Source organism: Athene cunicularia (genome assembly GCF_003259725.1).
Source record: "Athene cunicularia isolate RWA chromosome 11 unlocalized genomic scaffold, athCun1 chr11_part1, whole genome shotgun sequence".
In the NCBI taxonomy this organism is placed as follows: Eukaryota; Metazoa; Chordata; class Aves; order Strigiformes; family Strigidae; genus Athene; species Athene cunicularia.
In genome coordinates, this window is record NW_020799113.1 from 7,355,809 (window position 1) to 7,373,588 (window position 17,780).

Here is a 17,780-nt window from a genome sequence, read left to right on the forward strand (position 1 = left end):
AGGGAGGCTCTGCAGAGAGACCTGGACAGGCTGGAGCCATGGGCTGAGCCCAACTGGGGGAGTTTCACTGAGGGCAAATGCCGGGGGCTGCCCTTGGGCCACAACAACCCCCAGCAGGGCTACAGGCTTGGGGAGGAGTGGCTGGAGAGCTGCCAGTCACAGAGGGACCTGGGGGGTGATTGACAGCCGGCTGAACAGGAGCCAGCAGTGTGCCCAGGGGGCCAAGAAGGCCAATGGCATCCTGGCTTGTGTCAGCAATAGCGTGGCCAGCAGGGACAGGGAAGGGATCTGAGCCCTGTACTCGGCACTGGTGAGGCCGCCCCTCGATTCCTGTGTTCAGTTTTGGGCCCCTCACTACAAAAAGGACATTGAATGACTCGAGCGTGTCCAGAGAAGGGCAACGGAGCTGGGGCAGGGTCTGGAGCACAGGTCGTACGGGGAGCGGCTGGGGGAACTGGGGGGGTTTAGTCTGGAGAAGAGGAGGCTGAGGGGAGACCTCATCGCCCTCTACAGCTACCTGAAAGGAGGGTGCAGAGAGCTGGGGAGGAGCCTCTTGAACCAAGTAACAAGCGATAGGACAAGAGGGAATGGCCTCCAGTTGTGCCAGGGAAGGTTTAGACTGGATGTTAGGAAGCATTTCTTTCCAGAAGGGTTGTCAGGTGCTGGAATGTGCTGCCCAGGGAGGTGGTGGAGTCCCCATCCCTGGAGGTGTTCAAGCATCGGGTCGATTTAGAGCTTAAGGATATGCTGTAGGTGGGAACTATGCTAGGCGAACGGTTGAACTAGATGATGTCCAAGGTCCTTTCCAACCTAGATGATTCTGTGATATCCACTTGAATTTTTATTTGCCTGCATTTGGAATGTTTTAGATTGCACACATAAAGTAACCTGAATACAGCTCTAGTACTATAATGAAATTTAAAGCTGATTTCCAAAGACTTTCTACACAAAGGTCTTCCTTGCCAAACTTAAAACCTTTTTATTCTGTCACTAGTTAACTATTTTCCATTTTACTCCTCTTTCTCATTACTGGAAGGCCATATAACACCATGCAACTAAATGACGTCACAGTGCATCCATTTGCACACTCAGATGCACTTGTCAGAAAATAGTTTCCTTTTATCTATCATCAAAACAAGACCACTTTCAATAGCGCTACTGGTGAAACGCGAGGGAAATAAAACACAAAACCACCTTCTCTGATTAATGTAGGAGGTTTCTTTCCCTCTTTTCCTGGATAATTTTCCAACTTTCTGATCTCCATGAATTTGTTTGTTCCTTATAGTATGTTAATAGATTTTTAACCTAACAAACTGGAATTCATTTACGTAATTAGTTCCTTTTTCAGTGATTTGCTCAGTGTGTTTTAGATGGTACGGCTGGTCACTGGCATTCCATAGGATATTTTGTATTGTGCAGTTAAAGTGTCACCAAAAAAAAAAAAAAATGTGTAGAGCTTCTCCAACTCCTTTTTAAATTCTGTATCATGCAGCTGCTGTTTGAATGTTTATGGACATCAAACAAAATAGCTATTTTGAATAGCCAGTGAAAGTTAAACACCTGTTATTTGCTGGCATAGCACTTGCCATGACCACTCTCCTCAGGCGTACCCTCAGAACCTCTGGACTAGGAAGGGGTGATCCTGTTCAGATATGACAAGTGATGACACTGGCACCAGCACTCCCATTTCTTGTGCAAATATATTTTGCACAGGTGAATATTAGCATGACCTGAAACTCTGCTTTTTTTAAATTACAGGGCTTAGGCTGGTACCATCTCTCATTTGAGAGCAGAAATTTTCCATTCATGAATGTGTTTATGCATAAAGATAAAAGGAACCATAATACGTTATCAAAGGAAAAGATAAAATTACTCTCCCCCCCCCCCCCCCCCCACCAAGTATCAACAGTACTCCTGGGAAGTGGCTGAGGAGCCAGTCAAAGATTTGCCTTCATGCAGAGCTGCAGACCCTACTATATAGGATTTAAGGACTCTGCAAACCAAACCTGAGTTTACATTGCCATGAATTTACTGAAGGCTTTTTTAAGATTATTCAAAAAATCCCCACTCTATCAAGCTGAGTTCCTACCCTTAACTGTCAAACTGGAAGGAGATTGTGAGAGAGTTACACTTACAGCGAAGAAGCCCTTAATCCAGTCCTTTGGGTTTATGCAAGATAGCAGTTATCTTGTTTTTTCCCCTCATTTATCCATTTTGTGTGTAAGCTGGGGCAAAGGTGGATTGTTTTGTTTTGGATATTAAAGCATCTAAGTCAGAAGGCTAGGTGCCACAGAGACATGGTACCCTTGCGATTTCTTTGGTATGCTTCACCTAGACCTCATCTGTCTCAAACACTATTTAAATGATCGGCCACAATAGCATAGGAAATATTTGCTTGAGTCTGAGACCCTTTTCACATCTGACAAAGAGGACAGAGTGTTTTCATCCACCCAGGCCTTTCAAAAGCAATAAGACTTTCCTGACTTTCAGGAGACATGTGGCTTTGTTGCTCAGGAAGGAGTTGCTTGTTACACTGAGTCATCTATTGTTTCTTCTCCTTTCAGATGAACAGAGCATTCTGCCATGTAAAAAAGAAGAACTACAGTGTGGTGACGGACTCTGTCTCTTAAACTGGCTACGCTGTCACTATAAGAAGGACTGTGGCAGAGACTACATGTCCATCAAACTAACATGCTCAAGTGAGTTACCCTTCACCTTCCTAAATCACAACACAATGTCCTACAAATGTGAATCCATTTGCTTGCCGAACTGGTGTTTGTAGCAATATGCTGTTCTAAAAATTATATCTGATCTGGTTTTGCTATTGCAAGGATATGGATATTTAGAGGTTTATTTATTCATATGTCTAAATCATTTATACTGCATGCTGATTTCAAGTAGAATGGTAGACAGCAGCAGTAATGGGAAGATTTGGTTGAGCTCAAAATGCATTAAGCTAATTCATTTTGAAGGCTGCTGCTCTGAAATGCCAGTTGAGGGGGGAGAAGAAAAAAAGCCTAAAAAAGGCAGTCACCATTGCCGGAAACAATTAGACACTGGCAGCTCTGCAGAGCAGTGACTGCTGGCCGGGCACTCTGCATTTGGAAATGTTAATGTGAATAAACAAACAGACTGCCAGCTGATTGAAATAATACTTGAGCAGGGGAGAGGTAAGAATTACTGTCAAGTCAGAGATATCCAGTGTATTTAAAGGAGACATAGGGTAACTTTTAGCCATTTGTTTAGAACCAGATTTGTTGCAAATAAGTTGAAAGATGAGTTTGTAGATTTCTGATGAACAGAAACGTGTGTTGTGATCTCAGCAGTTGCCATTTACTACCAAACCTGGTGATGTAACCCTCTGATTTTTCTGTTCCTATTTTTTGTTCATTGTGTTTACTCGTTAATTTCAAGCTACTGTTTTAACACTAGACCCTTCCTTTTAACATGCCCATTTTGTAATGAGCAACATCTGAGAGGGCAAGTTATTTTTAGACCTCTATTCTACATGGTACAAATAAGATCACATTCTGCTGTCACTAATTACCTGCCAGAAATATTTGCAGACTTGGGGTTTTTAGTTAACACAATATTGTACACAGAACAACGTAGCTGCAATTTTGCAAAAAGACTGGAAGTTACACCAGGGAGAGCAGATTGACAGCTACTGGCAATACACTTCAGATGAAAGTAAACCAAAAATGAGCTTCAGGAGTCAGTACGCTCCATCCTCTAATGGGCCTTCAGACACATGGAGGCAAGATAAAGCCAATCCAAAGCAAAGGTCTCTGAAACATGGATAGTGTAGACAGCAAGCCCTCAACACCAACTGTTTATTCTACATATCAGTGCTTGTCACAACCTGGCTTTACAGTGGAGTCATGCAACACACACACTCTAGAATTGATCATAGTCCATTAAGTAGAGCAGGATTCAGGTCAGATCTATGCAACACAAAAGATTATAACTGAGACTTCAGAAGGGCTGCAGTTAACATGCATGGGAGGACACACAAGACCCAAATTTAGGCAAGACCTCATGTTCTTATGCTTTTAATTCCTCATCTAATCAGCAAAGATTAGAGCTGGACATGTGGTTTGTTTTTTTCTCTGAGAAAACATATTGGGTGGGGTCATGGAGGATTTAATGGGAACTTGTCAGTTTTGATGATCTTGCATCTTGCCTGGATCAGACGAAAACCTTTCAGCAACTTACATCACACATAAGTATGCATTATTTTCTGCCCTTCTATAAAGTTGCACATAAAATAAGTAGTGAGTGACAAGAAACTCTTTTTAATATATGTAAATATATATTTTTTCTAAACACAAAGCTGTCAATTCAGTGGTAATAAAAAACTACAACAATGACAGCTGACAAAGCAGAGTCAAATAGTCACAGGTTTGGTCTGAACACATGACAGTAGTTAAGAGCTCAAAAACACAAAACCAACAGATCATTTGCAATGGTTGCAGAAGTGCACACAAATCAGAAATTGCCTAGAGGAAAAAATCATTATTTTTCAATGGAAAGACTGATTTGCTGTTCACAAATGAACCTGAGAGCAGACTATCATCCAGCAAGGCACTAACATCTGTCACTTCATATATACTTCACAGACACAGAAGTGTTTCAGACAAGTGCCAAAGCACCTCTATCACGTTAGTTTTGCTGAATAACAGCAAGAACTGTTATAAGATCAGCACCAACAGAAAATCTACACAGAACGACTACACAGTTAGATCTGGTGTCCCATTTCCTTCAGTCTCATACTGTCCAGAATAGCAACGCTACCTAGTAATAAAGGACAAGGCAGTGACAGAGCTAGATGGAATTCAAAAGCTGACAGATAGGTTTCCATATGAAGTTAACATTTGCATCGGGAAGTCAGGTCTGAACATGTGGCTAAATGAGCACTTGAAAAAAGTACTTGTGTATAAAAAAAAATCCCTTTGTGACTGATCTATAGGTTCATTATGTAATATGCATATAAGGGGGGGGTGTATATATACAAATATATATATCTTTATTCTTTTTATATTTGTGCAAGATAGAGGCTCTCTAGTGGAATTATTTGTTGTTCTTATTTCTACCTTCCTGCTTTTCTAATACTAACATCTAAACACTTAGCCCACAGGTTAGAAAATACTTTAATTCATTCATTCTATTTCATCCTAACACATTTTAGAATTTCCTGGCAGGATCCAAGAACCTTTGATGCTCACCAAAGGCAACAGTCATTCAAAGTACTACACCCTTGAGTCATAAAGCATGAATAAAAATATCAGGCTTTTACATATTAGTTATCATTATTCTTTATCATCTTAAATTTGTTACATTTACTTTACAGTTAATGGCATCTCCATTCAGAAATTTGTTTCGTTTGGCCAAGAAAAACTTCATCTTTTTCATAAGAAACCCATGCATAATAAAAAAAAAAAAAGGGACCAAGAAGGAAGTGTAGTTCCCCTATTGCATGTTTTCCTGTTAAAACACTAGTAATAAATAAGTTTAAAGCTTGTCTCAATCATATAACCTATCCATTACTTACTTTGTGTGTTCTTGGACAATTTGTCATGCTGCTTAATGAAATTGATTAAAAATTTAAATAGATCTATCCCATAATAATGTTGCTTTCCTATTTTGATGTTTTCCGAGGCATGGGGATGGTCACTTTTATTCATTTAAAAGGATTTTATATATATAAGGAGCAGAAATTTACTTTCATATTTAGGTTTCACAATGTAAAAACCTTTTGATAAGTGGTACTAAGTCACTTAAACTTGTTTTTTAACAACGGGCAAGTGTAGTGTACTACAGAGCTACAGCTCGCAAACTATCACTAGTAAGAAGGGTATGGCCGTCATCTCCCCACATATGTTTAGAGGCCACATTTGCATTCCCTCACACACACAAAATCCCAGTGAAAATTTTGACTTTCTGCTAAGCTTCTCTTTGTTCAAGGACAGAAGCTGACCTAATATTTTCTGAGTCAAAATCCTGGTAGTCAGCAGTGTCATCGCTAGTCTGTGTATTTATGAATGCACATTACTGGCATGCAATGGAGCCTATTGCTACCTGTAGTTATGATGAATTAACTGGAAAGGAGGAGGAAAAAGACAGCTGTTGTCTTGGCTTTTTTTAAACCCAAGCAACAGCTATAGTCCAGATTTCTGCCGTTCAGTATGGTATTCCTTGACTAAAAATGCCTCAATGGATGCTTAGCAGATGTTTTGAAATGTGTTTCCATTGGAGTGGAAGTTTATAATTCTCATCATAAATCATAATGTAAAACTAGTATACAGACAGGTTAAAATTTTCATTTTTATCATGTTACAAATGAATAATTTCAGCATTAAAAAAATAATGGAATAAAACCATATTCCACCTTTTGAGTTGTCTGTGAAAATAGTCCTTGTCAAAGTTATTCTTAGTTACAGAAACTGAAAATCATGATAGGCTGGAATTCCCTTTCTATTGCTTCAAGTAAGTTGTTGTTCAAGTAGTGTTTTTATCATCAGTGATTTTATGCTTACAGCCTGAAATTATGCAGAGGGCAGTGAAAAGCTTAAGCAGCACTTAGCATTAAATCTTATTAAGATTTGAGAGGATCTTCCATGGTGTACAGTTCTTCATCTAGCATTTGTATCCTGCAGCTGTAGACCAGCTCTTTTCTCCAAATCAAGCTCTGTCAGTTAAGGATCGTGCCATCACAGTTGCTCACCTCCATTCACTAACTAGAAGGAATCATCCACATAAACCAGTTAATATAGTGCTTAAAATGAGTGCGCCCTAATCTGTGCTAAAGACAACACCAGCTAGGAAGGACAGCTTTAAATTTAAATAGAGGGTTTGAATCAGCTTCTCAGATTTTGCCAGCAGCTTATTAGAAAGATTTCTGTGAACCTCAAGAATTATGGGGAGAGTAACCCCTAACAAAAGGAGAAAAACTATCATAGAGAAGATGGTAGTGTCTTCACAAGTGTCTGTTCTGGTTGAAGCGCAGCTTGTTGAAAGCCTGACTCTGAGAAAGTAGGCTCAAGATTACTTCCTGAGTCCACATATTCTACTATATATAGAGAGAGAACTATGCAGAAATGCTGTTTGGGTCACAATCCCTGCTTCTAATGGAAAGACTGAACATACAAGCATATTGCACAGCGCTCAACAGGACAGCAAATAAACCCTCTGAGTACTACTCACAAGACTGTTTTCCATGTAATTAGCAAAGCACTTTTGTGATAGGATCAATAAATTACATTGCCAAGCAGCTGGTGATACTGTCACATAGTGTGCTGAAGTCTGTTGCTTAAATTCATTATATGGAGTATTTATCAACGTCCAAAAAGACTTTCAATGCTGCTAAGGTGCTTTACTGTGTTATTTTGTTTTGTTCTTTCTATTTTAATTTTGTTCTACTTCCTTCCCCCACCTCTGGCTTTCTAGAAACCAAAGATACCTTTTAGTAAAGCTGAAACAGCAGTAATAGTAGTGTTTCTGTATGACAGCTAGTGGTTATAGAGCACATATACCATAAAGAACACACATATCTTTTGGAACCATATTGAAAAATCTGTACAATTAATTTTACTTCCAAGCATACATCAACATGCATCAAACTGGAAAATGAGAACCTTTTCAGGTGCTTCCAAAAAGCAGTACAGTTCACCCCCCAGTAAATACCTACAGTCAGGACTTCGGTAACTTGGCTGTTTCTACTCACAGACAAGTCTGTCATCAGCTTTTGAAACTGCAGAATTTTTGGTGGACTACAGCTACACAGGGATTCCCAGGGAAGCCGATAACATGCAGCTTCATTTGGCAAAGCTGGAATAATACAGCAATTCAATCTCAGCTATCATCTAATATAATAGAACAGTCACCCAGAAGAACCAGGATGAAATGTAGCCACCAAAGTAAAAGGAAGGTATATCTTCCCTATTGCCCCAAAATTATCCCATCAAACTGAAAACTGGACAGTCATTCCTAGCAACACTAGAGTTCTTAAAAATGCATCACAGAAGCATAGTGGGTTTTTGCCTTGGACCAGACTAGATCCTCTGATGGTACTTCTATTTAAACCAGCAGCTGTGCTGTGAGTATTCAGGCCTTTAAACAAATGCACAGTTAAAGATTATAGAATCCAGAAGCATGGAAGGTTATGCTTTTGTGCAGGTTTTAAAACAAAAAGCTTGTCCATAGTATATCCATTACAAGTTTATTTGTCCAACAGTTTTATTTTTTCATCTAAGAAAGTCTTTTTTCTTTAAACAGAGCAATAAATGGCCAAGTGTCTCAGTCTGTTATATGTGCTCACTATGCATGTACACTCAGGAGGATTTTGGATTTGTCAGTAAGGGGAATGTGTGAGGTCTGCTTCTTAAAACACTGGCAGTATATCAACCACGGAAGCAGACTAATGATAGAGTGAAAGGGAAATTACTTTCAAATCACCTCCTGCCCACTGTGTTATTAATGCCTAACCTAATACTCACATACTTACGCGTTGGGAGGGAATAAAATGAGAACCTTTTGTTCTAGCATTTTATCAAATCAGATACAATAGTGTCTGTAATGGGGGCTCCCTGTACCAGCAACCACTACCATGTGGTCTCAGTACTCAGTTAGAATGAGACTGCTTTATATCAGCTATGCAGGTAAGCAGGATCTCAGAAATGGGAAGGGCAAAGGAAAAAGAGATGCTAAGAAAGTTAAGAAATAAATACTTAGGAAAGGGGAAAAACAAACTGATAGCTCTGTCTCACACCAGTTTTACTGTCATGTAGCTCACTGCAATCTCCGGTGACCCACTGCTGTAAAACAAGAATAAGGCCATGGTATTTTGAGGATACCCATGACTACTGTGGGCATTCCAGTCACACTGGAACTCTTGACATTATTACTTGTCCAGTTATGAGCAAACGGCAGACATTCAGTGTTTCCTACGTGAGACAGTGAGAAAGATTCCAGAGGGCTTACACACAAAGGAAAGAGGCTATAGTATTTTACACATACTTTCACACCTAGGCATCTATGGGAAAAGCTTTGTGACTAACCACAGTAAAGTGAAATTTTAGGGAAGGGAATCAGGAAAATTTGGGGTCCTCAAAATCAACATCTGCAGTATCTACTGAGAGTAATAGTGGACTTTCCAGTGAGGCTATATTCCAGGAGAGATTTCCATCATACATTTAGCATATTGCTAAAAAATGGAAAACATCCATGTTGTTGCCACAAACCATAGTGTAGTTCTGGCAGGAAGAACCTCAACAAGTGGTGAATCGAACAAGAAGTAGGTGGGATAAGTTCTCTTGAGAGGAGGGAATCTCGGTTCCTTTTGTAGCACCTCACACATCCAACTTCCTAACCATGGCTTCTAGGCATTATGACAATACAAGTAAAGGATAACAGTACCAGTCAGTGTGTTGAGCCATAGCTCTGATATTTCTAAAAGGCTGTTTATGGCATCACAGTAATCAACAGCAGCTTGACAAGCTATGTGTGTACATTCATGGAGATTATCTTACACAACCAACAGCATATGCTTACCAACCGGTGATAGTGCATACACGTATATAAACCCAGCTCTGTGAAAAGAGGTGCCTTAACATAGAAAAAATAAACCAGGTATTAATTTCATACTGCAGGATTATACGTCCCCACAATTCAGTTAATTTTTACCCTCCATAGTTATCTTGGCTTTCAGAGAGAAAATAGTTTATTCCTTAGCTTACTCTGAGAGCTTAATTTTAGCATTTAAGAAGCAAAACATTGACATAAAAGTATTTCATTTAATGTGCAGCTACCATGAAATTCAGCCTAATGGGAAAGAGCATGAACTATTTAAAGTGTATTTCTGGTATTAATATATTTGCCTATTCCTTCCTGTATCAGTCAACCAGAATCACATGGAAAAAAATGCATTCTTGCGTCTTCCTCCCCTTTTCTCTTTCTTGTGCTCTCTTAACTTGACTGACTGATTTTTCGCTGTTAAATCCTCTTGAATCAGAAGTACAACCACTGCTGAGTCTTAACAAAAGCACTGTACTGCATGTACTCAAGGGAAGCTGCCCTGCGAAGCAATGCATGGATTTGTTCCAGTTGAGAAAACAAGCTAATATTTCCCTTGCTGTAAAAGGAAATCAAATGTATAATCTTTGCTCAAGGGTTAACCATACATTTCTCAGAAAATACACTCAGCAAAATAATGCTGACCTGTAGCACTTAAGATGTACTTGCCTTCACGTACTCTTTTTCCAGGCCCCTAGCCAACCATTTAGCATAGCAGCTTACATGCATACAAAGATTTTAGCTATCTTCTGGTGTCTCAGATTACCTACGTGGTTTTTTTAAGGCTGAATTATCTATCTAGAGACTTTCCTGAAACCATGAGAAAGTAGTATTAAAGGCTAAAACTCTGCTTCAGGTTTAAACATACATTTTCATAGGAACCAAAGAATTTGCTCCACTGAAGCCGAAGCTAGTCATAACCTGTGTAATTACTGCTCCCACTTCCATGGGAGTCTTTTATACCAGACAAATATAATGTCCTTTATGTCACTTGATATTTCTCTTTTTATTATTAAGGTAATTAAACACTGCACAAAACCTAAAATAACTCTGTCATGAAGACTTTACTTCAGGCTCATATTAACAGGAGCCAGGTTTATATTTGTTCTAAAAGCTGCATCTACAGAGATAATTCCACAGATTGCCTTTCTGTTAAACACCACAGGCCATTTCGATTAATAATCTCCATCACTCTCTATGCAGCTTTATATAAAGTCACGTAGGTAATCCTGCCTATGGAAAGTTCTCTCTAGATAATCCTGCCCAGAGTCAACCATGATGGTTAACATAATCTTGTCATGAGACTGTTGAGGAAAGTGTGTTTGGATACTTTCCAGACTTTGATTTTGGACAGTTTTGGACAGTGAGAAAAATGGATTTCAAGGGAAGTGTAGTACTGTTATTTAAACAACTGTCATATGAACATAACAGCACTTGAGATAAAGTGACAACAGTCATAGAAAAGACTAAATTTTAACCCAATGAATGCATTCTTTTGTTTCCATTTATTCTAGTTTAAATCCATTAGACATCCTTTTACAGTTATTCCAACAGAAGAAAAGGAATTTGTCATTTCACAATCTCCTTGCAGATTTCTATCCAGGCTTCTCCTAGTCCTTGCATACAGTTTCAGGGAAGGTATACAGACCCTCTGAGTACAGGTTTACATACTCTAGATTGTCAGTAGAGCCAGACAGGTACTCAGGAAGGTGATTTCATAGAGGTTCTACCTGCCCTGTAGATGCATCCAGGTTCTTCTTACTGCACAAATGTAAGACCTAGAAAGCATTGATTCCTGAAGCTCCAAAGTGAAGTTCCAAAAGTGTGTGAATACTTGTTCTTAATCTGTGTGATACTGTTACGTACCACTGAAATAGACAGGAAAACCTATTTTTAGTGATCATCGATGGAAACACAAATGAAAGGCATGCTGGAGGCACTGTCTTACGGAATTCCGAACTCAAGACTCAGTCTGTCCTGGGTCTGACAATTTCTTCCTGAGAAGTCATGTCATCTTCCTTTAACTTCACTTCTTCACCTAGCAAATGTATATAACTATGCTTGTCAGCTTTGAAAATTGCTGTATTAGAGGCACCCTGGCACTCTTACGAAGCAACAGAATGATATTCCTTATATTCAGGAACATCTTCATAACACAAACTTCTCTATTAGGAAAAAAAGCTTCAACATCCCCAAAAAAGATAAAGGGACACACACACACACGCCCCCTGCATCTAATTTAGGGGCACCCAGGTAAATCTATTCCTATAATCTCGCTGACTAATTCAGGCTTCTTATGACATCAAATTGTTTCTTGTAATGATAGTTTAAACAATCTTTATCATGCAGTTGAGTTCTGAATTCACTGCTACTTGTTTCTCTTATTTCTTCTTTGCCTGCTTAGTCACAAGAAGACTGTTTAGCCTCCAGTTAGATTTTACTTCTTTGGAGCATTCATGAAATTTATTTCTGTTTTATCATGAGAATTTAGATTGTTGTGGAAATTACTATCTTCTCTTTTCCCGTTACAACAATATGCAGCCTATTGCATAAAGAAAGGCTGTTGCTGGAATTGTTTATAAATTTCATGTACTACTAGATTATCAAAACTAATGACAACAATATCCTCTTCTCTTACAACTTTTATCTATCCTTTATAAGGATTAATCTGAAAGACTGCTTCTTCCCATGCTGTTATGTTTATTCAGCATATTTTTCTCTTTTACTTGCTGACATTAAGTTTTATTTGATGCATATTGTACTGCCTGCTGAGGGTCAGTATTTGTTAATCTTGCCTGATATAAAAAGCCTACTCACATACTCCCAACTTTTGTAAGCAAAAATGAACAATGGGCATAACTGAAATAGCCCTCAAGTAACTATTAGAGCAGAACTTTTATCTGTATTGTGCATCTTTAATTTGACAGCTTCTATTTTGTAAGCATGTAGCTAAAAAGAATAGAAGGTTTAGAAAATAACAACTAAGCATACAATTCTGGCATACAGTAAACATAAAAGGCAAGCCTGCATGGCTTGGACACCCTTTGTCTCCTAGCTAGAGAAATTAGCAATGGCTAAAGGAAATCAGTAGCCTTAAGAAAGGAGTACAACCAGGTACTATCAAGAAGATGCCAGTACCAGGTCTTCTGAAATGAGGCAGTCATTCTGACGAGGACCCTCCTTGCCCCGTAAACTTAGAAAATGTTCAATTCTGCTAAATATAGTTATTATTTTCAAGGTAGAGATAATACCACTAAATGATTTGATAGGATATAAACAATTACTAGATCAGTTTCATAGTGAGAAATTATAAGTAGTGTTGTTATATTTTGAAACATATTAAAATATTTCTTTGTATGGTTGCATTTTTTCAAGAGAAGCTAAGGTTTAAAATGGAGTTTCTATCAAGGCAGCCTGCCAAACACAGACAAGAAACTAATCTAGAGTTACCTTAATGTGCCTTTTCCTTCATCTGTAATGTGAAATCTATGAATTTCAGAAAAACCTATTTTAAAACATTTCAGTAATTTTTATTACAACATTTCTATAATACAGACTTTCAAAACTACAAGACAAGAAAAAGAGCCCATCAGCTAGGCAAGTACTGTTCCCACAATGTAAATAGGTAAAACAGTGGCAGATTTTGAACATGCATCTCAGTGCTCCCTGAATTGGAAAATTTTGTATGACTAAAATCAAGAATGCATTTACAGTGCATAAACTATAAACATAGGTGCTTTCCTGAATTGAGGCCTAACTTCTTTGTCCACAGCCTCTTTATAAATAAACAGCAGAATCCAGCTTTTTGGCACATTAGCTTTACAAAACATGAGCTAGTGGGAAACACTATATGCAGTAGAATTGAGAATAAGATTAAAAATACAGAGCAAATAGAGAACAGTCAGCACGGCCAGGGGGCATAAAACCTCCTTGAAATCCTAAATTCAAAAATGCCTTAAGTCATGACTGAAATAATTTGGTTGGTTTCATCTGAGTGGCTAACAGAAGAGGCTTGTTCATATCATTACATTACAAGAGAAGTGTTTATAGCTGCTAGGCTTTGTTCCAGGGAGAAAAGTGGCAAATAAACGCATATTATATGTAAATACAGAAGCAGGGTAGGAAAAAAAATATGTAATGGTAGACAACAAAATATTCTCCTGATCTGTCTTACTAAGCATCATTGGAGATTCTCATAAACAACCGTAATTCACAGAACTAGTAAGTGATATTTATAAATGAACGAAACCCTGACAACATCCTTCTCCTAGGAGAGGAGTAGTAATCCCCTCAATCCTTCTAGGTGGGAGAGCCAGAGAAATGCACAAACCAGTGATATGTGAAAGGAAGACTAAAGAGTTCAGGGTCTAACTTAGATGATGCTTCTGGCCTAAAGTGCTAAAAAGTCCTTCAGCATCTTCGTAACACTGCACTTGCCATAACAGTTATGTGGGAAAAAAAAATAATTATTTGCTGGGAAATAACCATCCTTTTATAACAACCTTTAGTGCAATTACAGGATAGCCTTTGTTTTCCATGGATTCAATTGTCTGCCCCAGGAGTGCTGGATTAATCTGAAGTTGAATTACATGCTTGCTTGGAAGTTGAATCTGATTCAGGTTCACAGGTGAACCCTGCTACTGCAGCATGGCTCTCCTGGATTGTGTCGATGGAGTTGTTTGTGCATTTGCTCTAGAAACAAGGCCTGGGGACCTTTGCATCTGCTCTCGGAGCAAGGTCAAGGTGCTGATTCTGCTTCCAGAATAAAATTGTTGTGGGAAAGGCTTTTATTCACATAGGGTGCTTCACACCATGGCCATAAAAAGTTGTGGTGCCTTAATTCAGGGAATGGTGCTCTACCAGATGAGGGACAGGAATGGTTAAGGCTGGCATTGCCGTCTGTGTGCCTCTGCTAGTGAAGCCGCAAGTCTGCTACTAAAACAGCCATTCTGGGGATTCTCCCAGGAAAGAGAAATGTCAGAACTGACACAATGTTTGCAGTAATAAGCTGTGTTGGCAAAATTCTTGTAGATGTCACCAAAATGTAAATGAACTCCACTGACTCAGGGAAGCAATCTCCAGAAAAGAGACACAGAATTTATTTGCATTTAGCAGGGGATTACAAATACCATTGTTCTCTCTCCTCCTCTCCAACTGAAACTGTTGGCTCGCTGTCAGCAGTGCAGAGATGCATTTCTCTTTCTTGAAACTAGTGTAATACCAAGAGAATAAAGTGTGTATCCCTGTGCTTGTCAGCTAGCTCTCCTTCACACATACTTTGCTGCAGGAATCCTGATTCTCAGTAGTAGGAATAAAGTGTATGATACAGTACAGCAGAAACATTTAGAAGTACGTAGTTGGTACAGAAACAAAGAGGTCAGTCACTGAAAATACAAACCAGATTCATCACCTCAATAAGATACAGTGAGATCAGTCCACAAGCTTTTGTTGGGCTCTACATGTTTTCTTGCCCCATACTATGCTGGAGATAGAAATCAGCACGGGCTTTGCAAAGTACTACAGAAACCCCATTCTGGAAATACTCTGTGGAACATGAGTGAAGGACGGAAAGTTTACCTGATGATAAAAAGTGCATGAACTAGATGGGTATAATGCAACATCTTAATTTGTGTTGTCTGGAAAAAGGAAACATCAGGATAAAACCAAAATACGCAAAGATAGTACAGGAATGTTACCTACATTTCCCACTTTTTAAGGCATATAAAGCAAAATAAGAAAAATCTAACAGAAGTGCCATACTTTCACCATAAAAAATAAATAGCACAGTAAAATAGCACCATTGCAAAAGAGATAAAAGTATCAAGAGAAAAGAGAAGTTTTCCTTTTTCCCTATTTTCTACTTTCACATAACCCATGTAATATTCATTAAAAGTAACTGCTCATCTTAAGAAAACAGTGTGCTGGTAATTCATCCCTCTTCCACAGATTATAGGAAGTGCAGGAAAAATATGCACAGTTAGAACGTGACTTAACACAGAGCATAAGACATAGATGATACGCCACAGAAAGTGCCAGCTGAGTTCAGTTTAAATGACAAGTCACTTCAAGGAAGAGCAGAGTTAAGGTATTGCCCTTTTGGTTGCCAACTCTAAAAAACACATCCAGTTAAAGCGCCACTCTACTCAGATGCATTGGTGTGTCAATTCACAGCCTCAGTGCAACCATCTGTCCTCAGAAGACTGCAATGCAACTTGAACACTGCCAGCCCTTTCAGTAGGCACGCAATAGAGTGTTCTGATGAAATTGGATCATACTTGTACTAATAGAGGTCAGCATGGGATTTCATGACTGAACAAGCCAAAAAAAGGGGTCACAGTCTCTGTTTATTGTTCAGCACTTGAGAAATTTACTTGTCTTATAAGAGCTGCAAACATCCTAATGAGTTGGTGTTGGGTAACATGCTACTCTAACACTAATACCATGCCTTCCCTTTGAAAAGAGAGCAAGCATCTAGACTCTGGATGCCAAGTTCCTGACACATCATCTTTTCTACTGGAACAGAAAAAACTATGTTAGATATATAGGCAGAAGATTTCCAGTCACGTAGCTGTCCATTGCAGTGTAAAGTCCAGCAGGCAACATGTCCTCCTCACTGCAGAACACTATTTTTATCTAACAGGGAGCTAACACAATGCAAAATAAATCCACAGATTTTCCTTCTGTAACCCACTAAAACCCATGTGACATCTATATAAGGAACCACAATGCCCTGCCACAAGTTACTTAGGAAAATGGGGCACCTGCAGCATCAGAGTTATATGGGAATAGTTCTACTCTTGGTCTACTCCTGTTAGCAGTTGTTTCATCCAAGTCAGAAAGGAAGAGATGAGTGAGAAGCCTGCCTCCTCTGTCTCCTCCGCAGTTATGAAGGACAGGCAAACTGGCATTCACCAAATGGAAATAAAACATTAAAGTCAGCATCTCTCCTACCACTTTATGGAAATGTGAAAACCTTGCTTCAGTCTGCTAAGTTGCAGTGAAAAGAGCCTAATTTTATCAGTAGAAATTGCCAACAAGAATGAGAAGAGTTCATTATTAAAGGATGATAAGTGAAAGCTAAGATTAAGGCTGACATTAGGCAAACTGATTTCATATTAATCTTGATTTGGGATCATAGCACAGCAACTGTTTGTGATAATATATGTGTATACACGTTTGTAGGAGGCAGACATGGGTTTTATGGGTTTGATGTGTTCATATTAAATTACCTTGAGTAAGAATCCAAAGGATAGTGTTTATGGAGTAAATAAGGCTAGTGAAATATTCCATTAATTCAAAGACATCCATCACAAATGTCACCACATCCCTACTGTAGAAAGCAGCTGCATACAAACATTACATACATACATACATACAGATCAGGCCCATGGCTACAACCTATTCCTCTCTCCCCAGGCCTCTGAGCCCCGAGTTGCACACTGCAGCCAGGACTGCTTTTTGTGATAAGGCAACTAATCCTTTTAACCCAGTCTTTGACCTAAATGAACAGGCTAATGACTGAACTTTCTGCATCTTTTCCCTATTTCCCCTAAAGAAGCTGTTCTATGCAAGGAGCCAAGACAAGGCACTGGAGCAGAAGGAAGAGGTGTTATTGTTTTCATTGGCTCTTAAGTGTTAACTACTGAGACAAATAAGTTGAAAGGATTTTTATTTGGACAAAGCTTCATGAAACAACTGGTACAAATGATCTTTGAAAAGAAGGATCCCATTCTCACAGATGAGGGTTTCCTTACCATCTCCTCCATGATTTCTTTCTTCCACTCAGGAAGGTATTGTCACCCTAAAGAAGCCACACCTAAACCAGATACGACAGATCAACTACATGTTATTCCAAGGTTCAAACACCCTTCTCCCACATTTATTATTGTAATTCGATACCAATACTGAAGATTAAGTATACTGTCTTTACAGGAACATATTCGTTAGAATTAAAAGTTGTCACTTCAAGATGAAGCAAAACCTTGAAGTTAGATTTCTCTGCTTAAAAATTGATTTTAGAGTTTACCAAAAAAAAAAAAAAAAGAGATCAAAAACAATTAATCCCAGTGGAGAAAAATAAAAACTTACTTGAAGAAGTACAACCATAAAAAAAAAAGTATCTTTCAAATCTAATTCAGTAGTCTTGCAAATAATGATTATAGTTATGCTCCTATTTTGTAGATGCTTGCATGGATGAATAATTAAACTGA

The 17,780-nt window shown here is 38.7% G+C and overlaps 1 protein-coding gene across 1 annotated transcript in view; it reads left to right on the top strand.

The window, feature by feature from the left end:
• BEAN1 (brain expressed associated with NEDD4 1) overlaps positions 1–17,780 on the top strand; it is a gene marked incomplete at its 5' end in the record, with an annotated part of 63,288 nt that overhangs the window by 10,827 nt on the left and 34,681 nt on the right. The window contains one exon of the mRNA XM_026856940.1: positions 2,565–2,699. Within this exon, the coding sequence (XP_026712741.1) occupies positions 2,565–2,699 (135 nt within the window). The remainder of the gene's footprint in view (positions 1–2,564; positions 2,700–17,780) is intronic.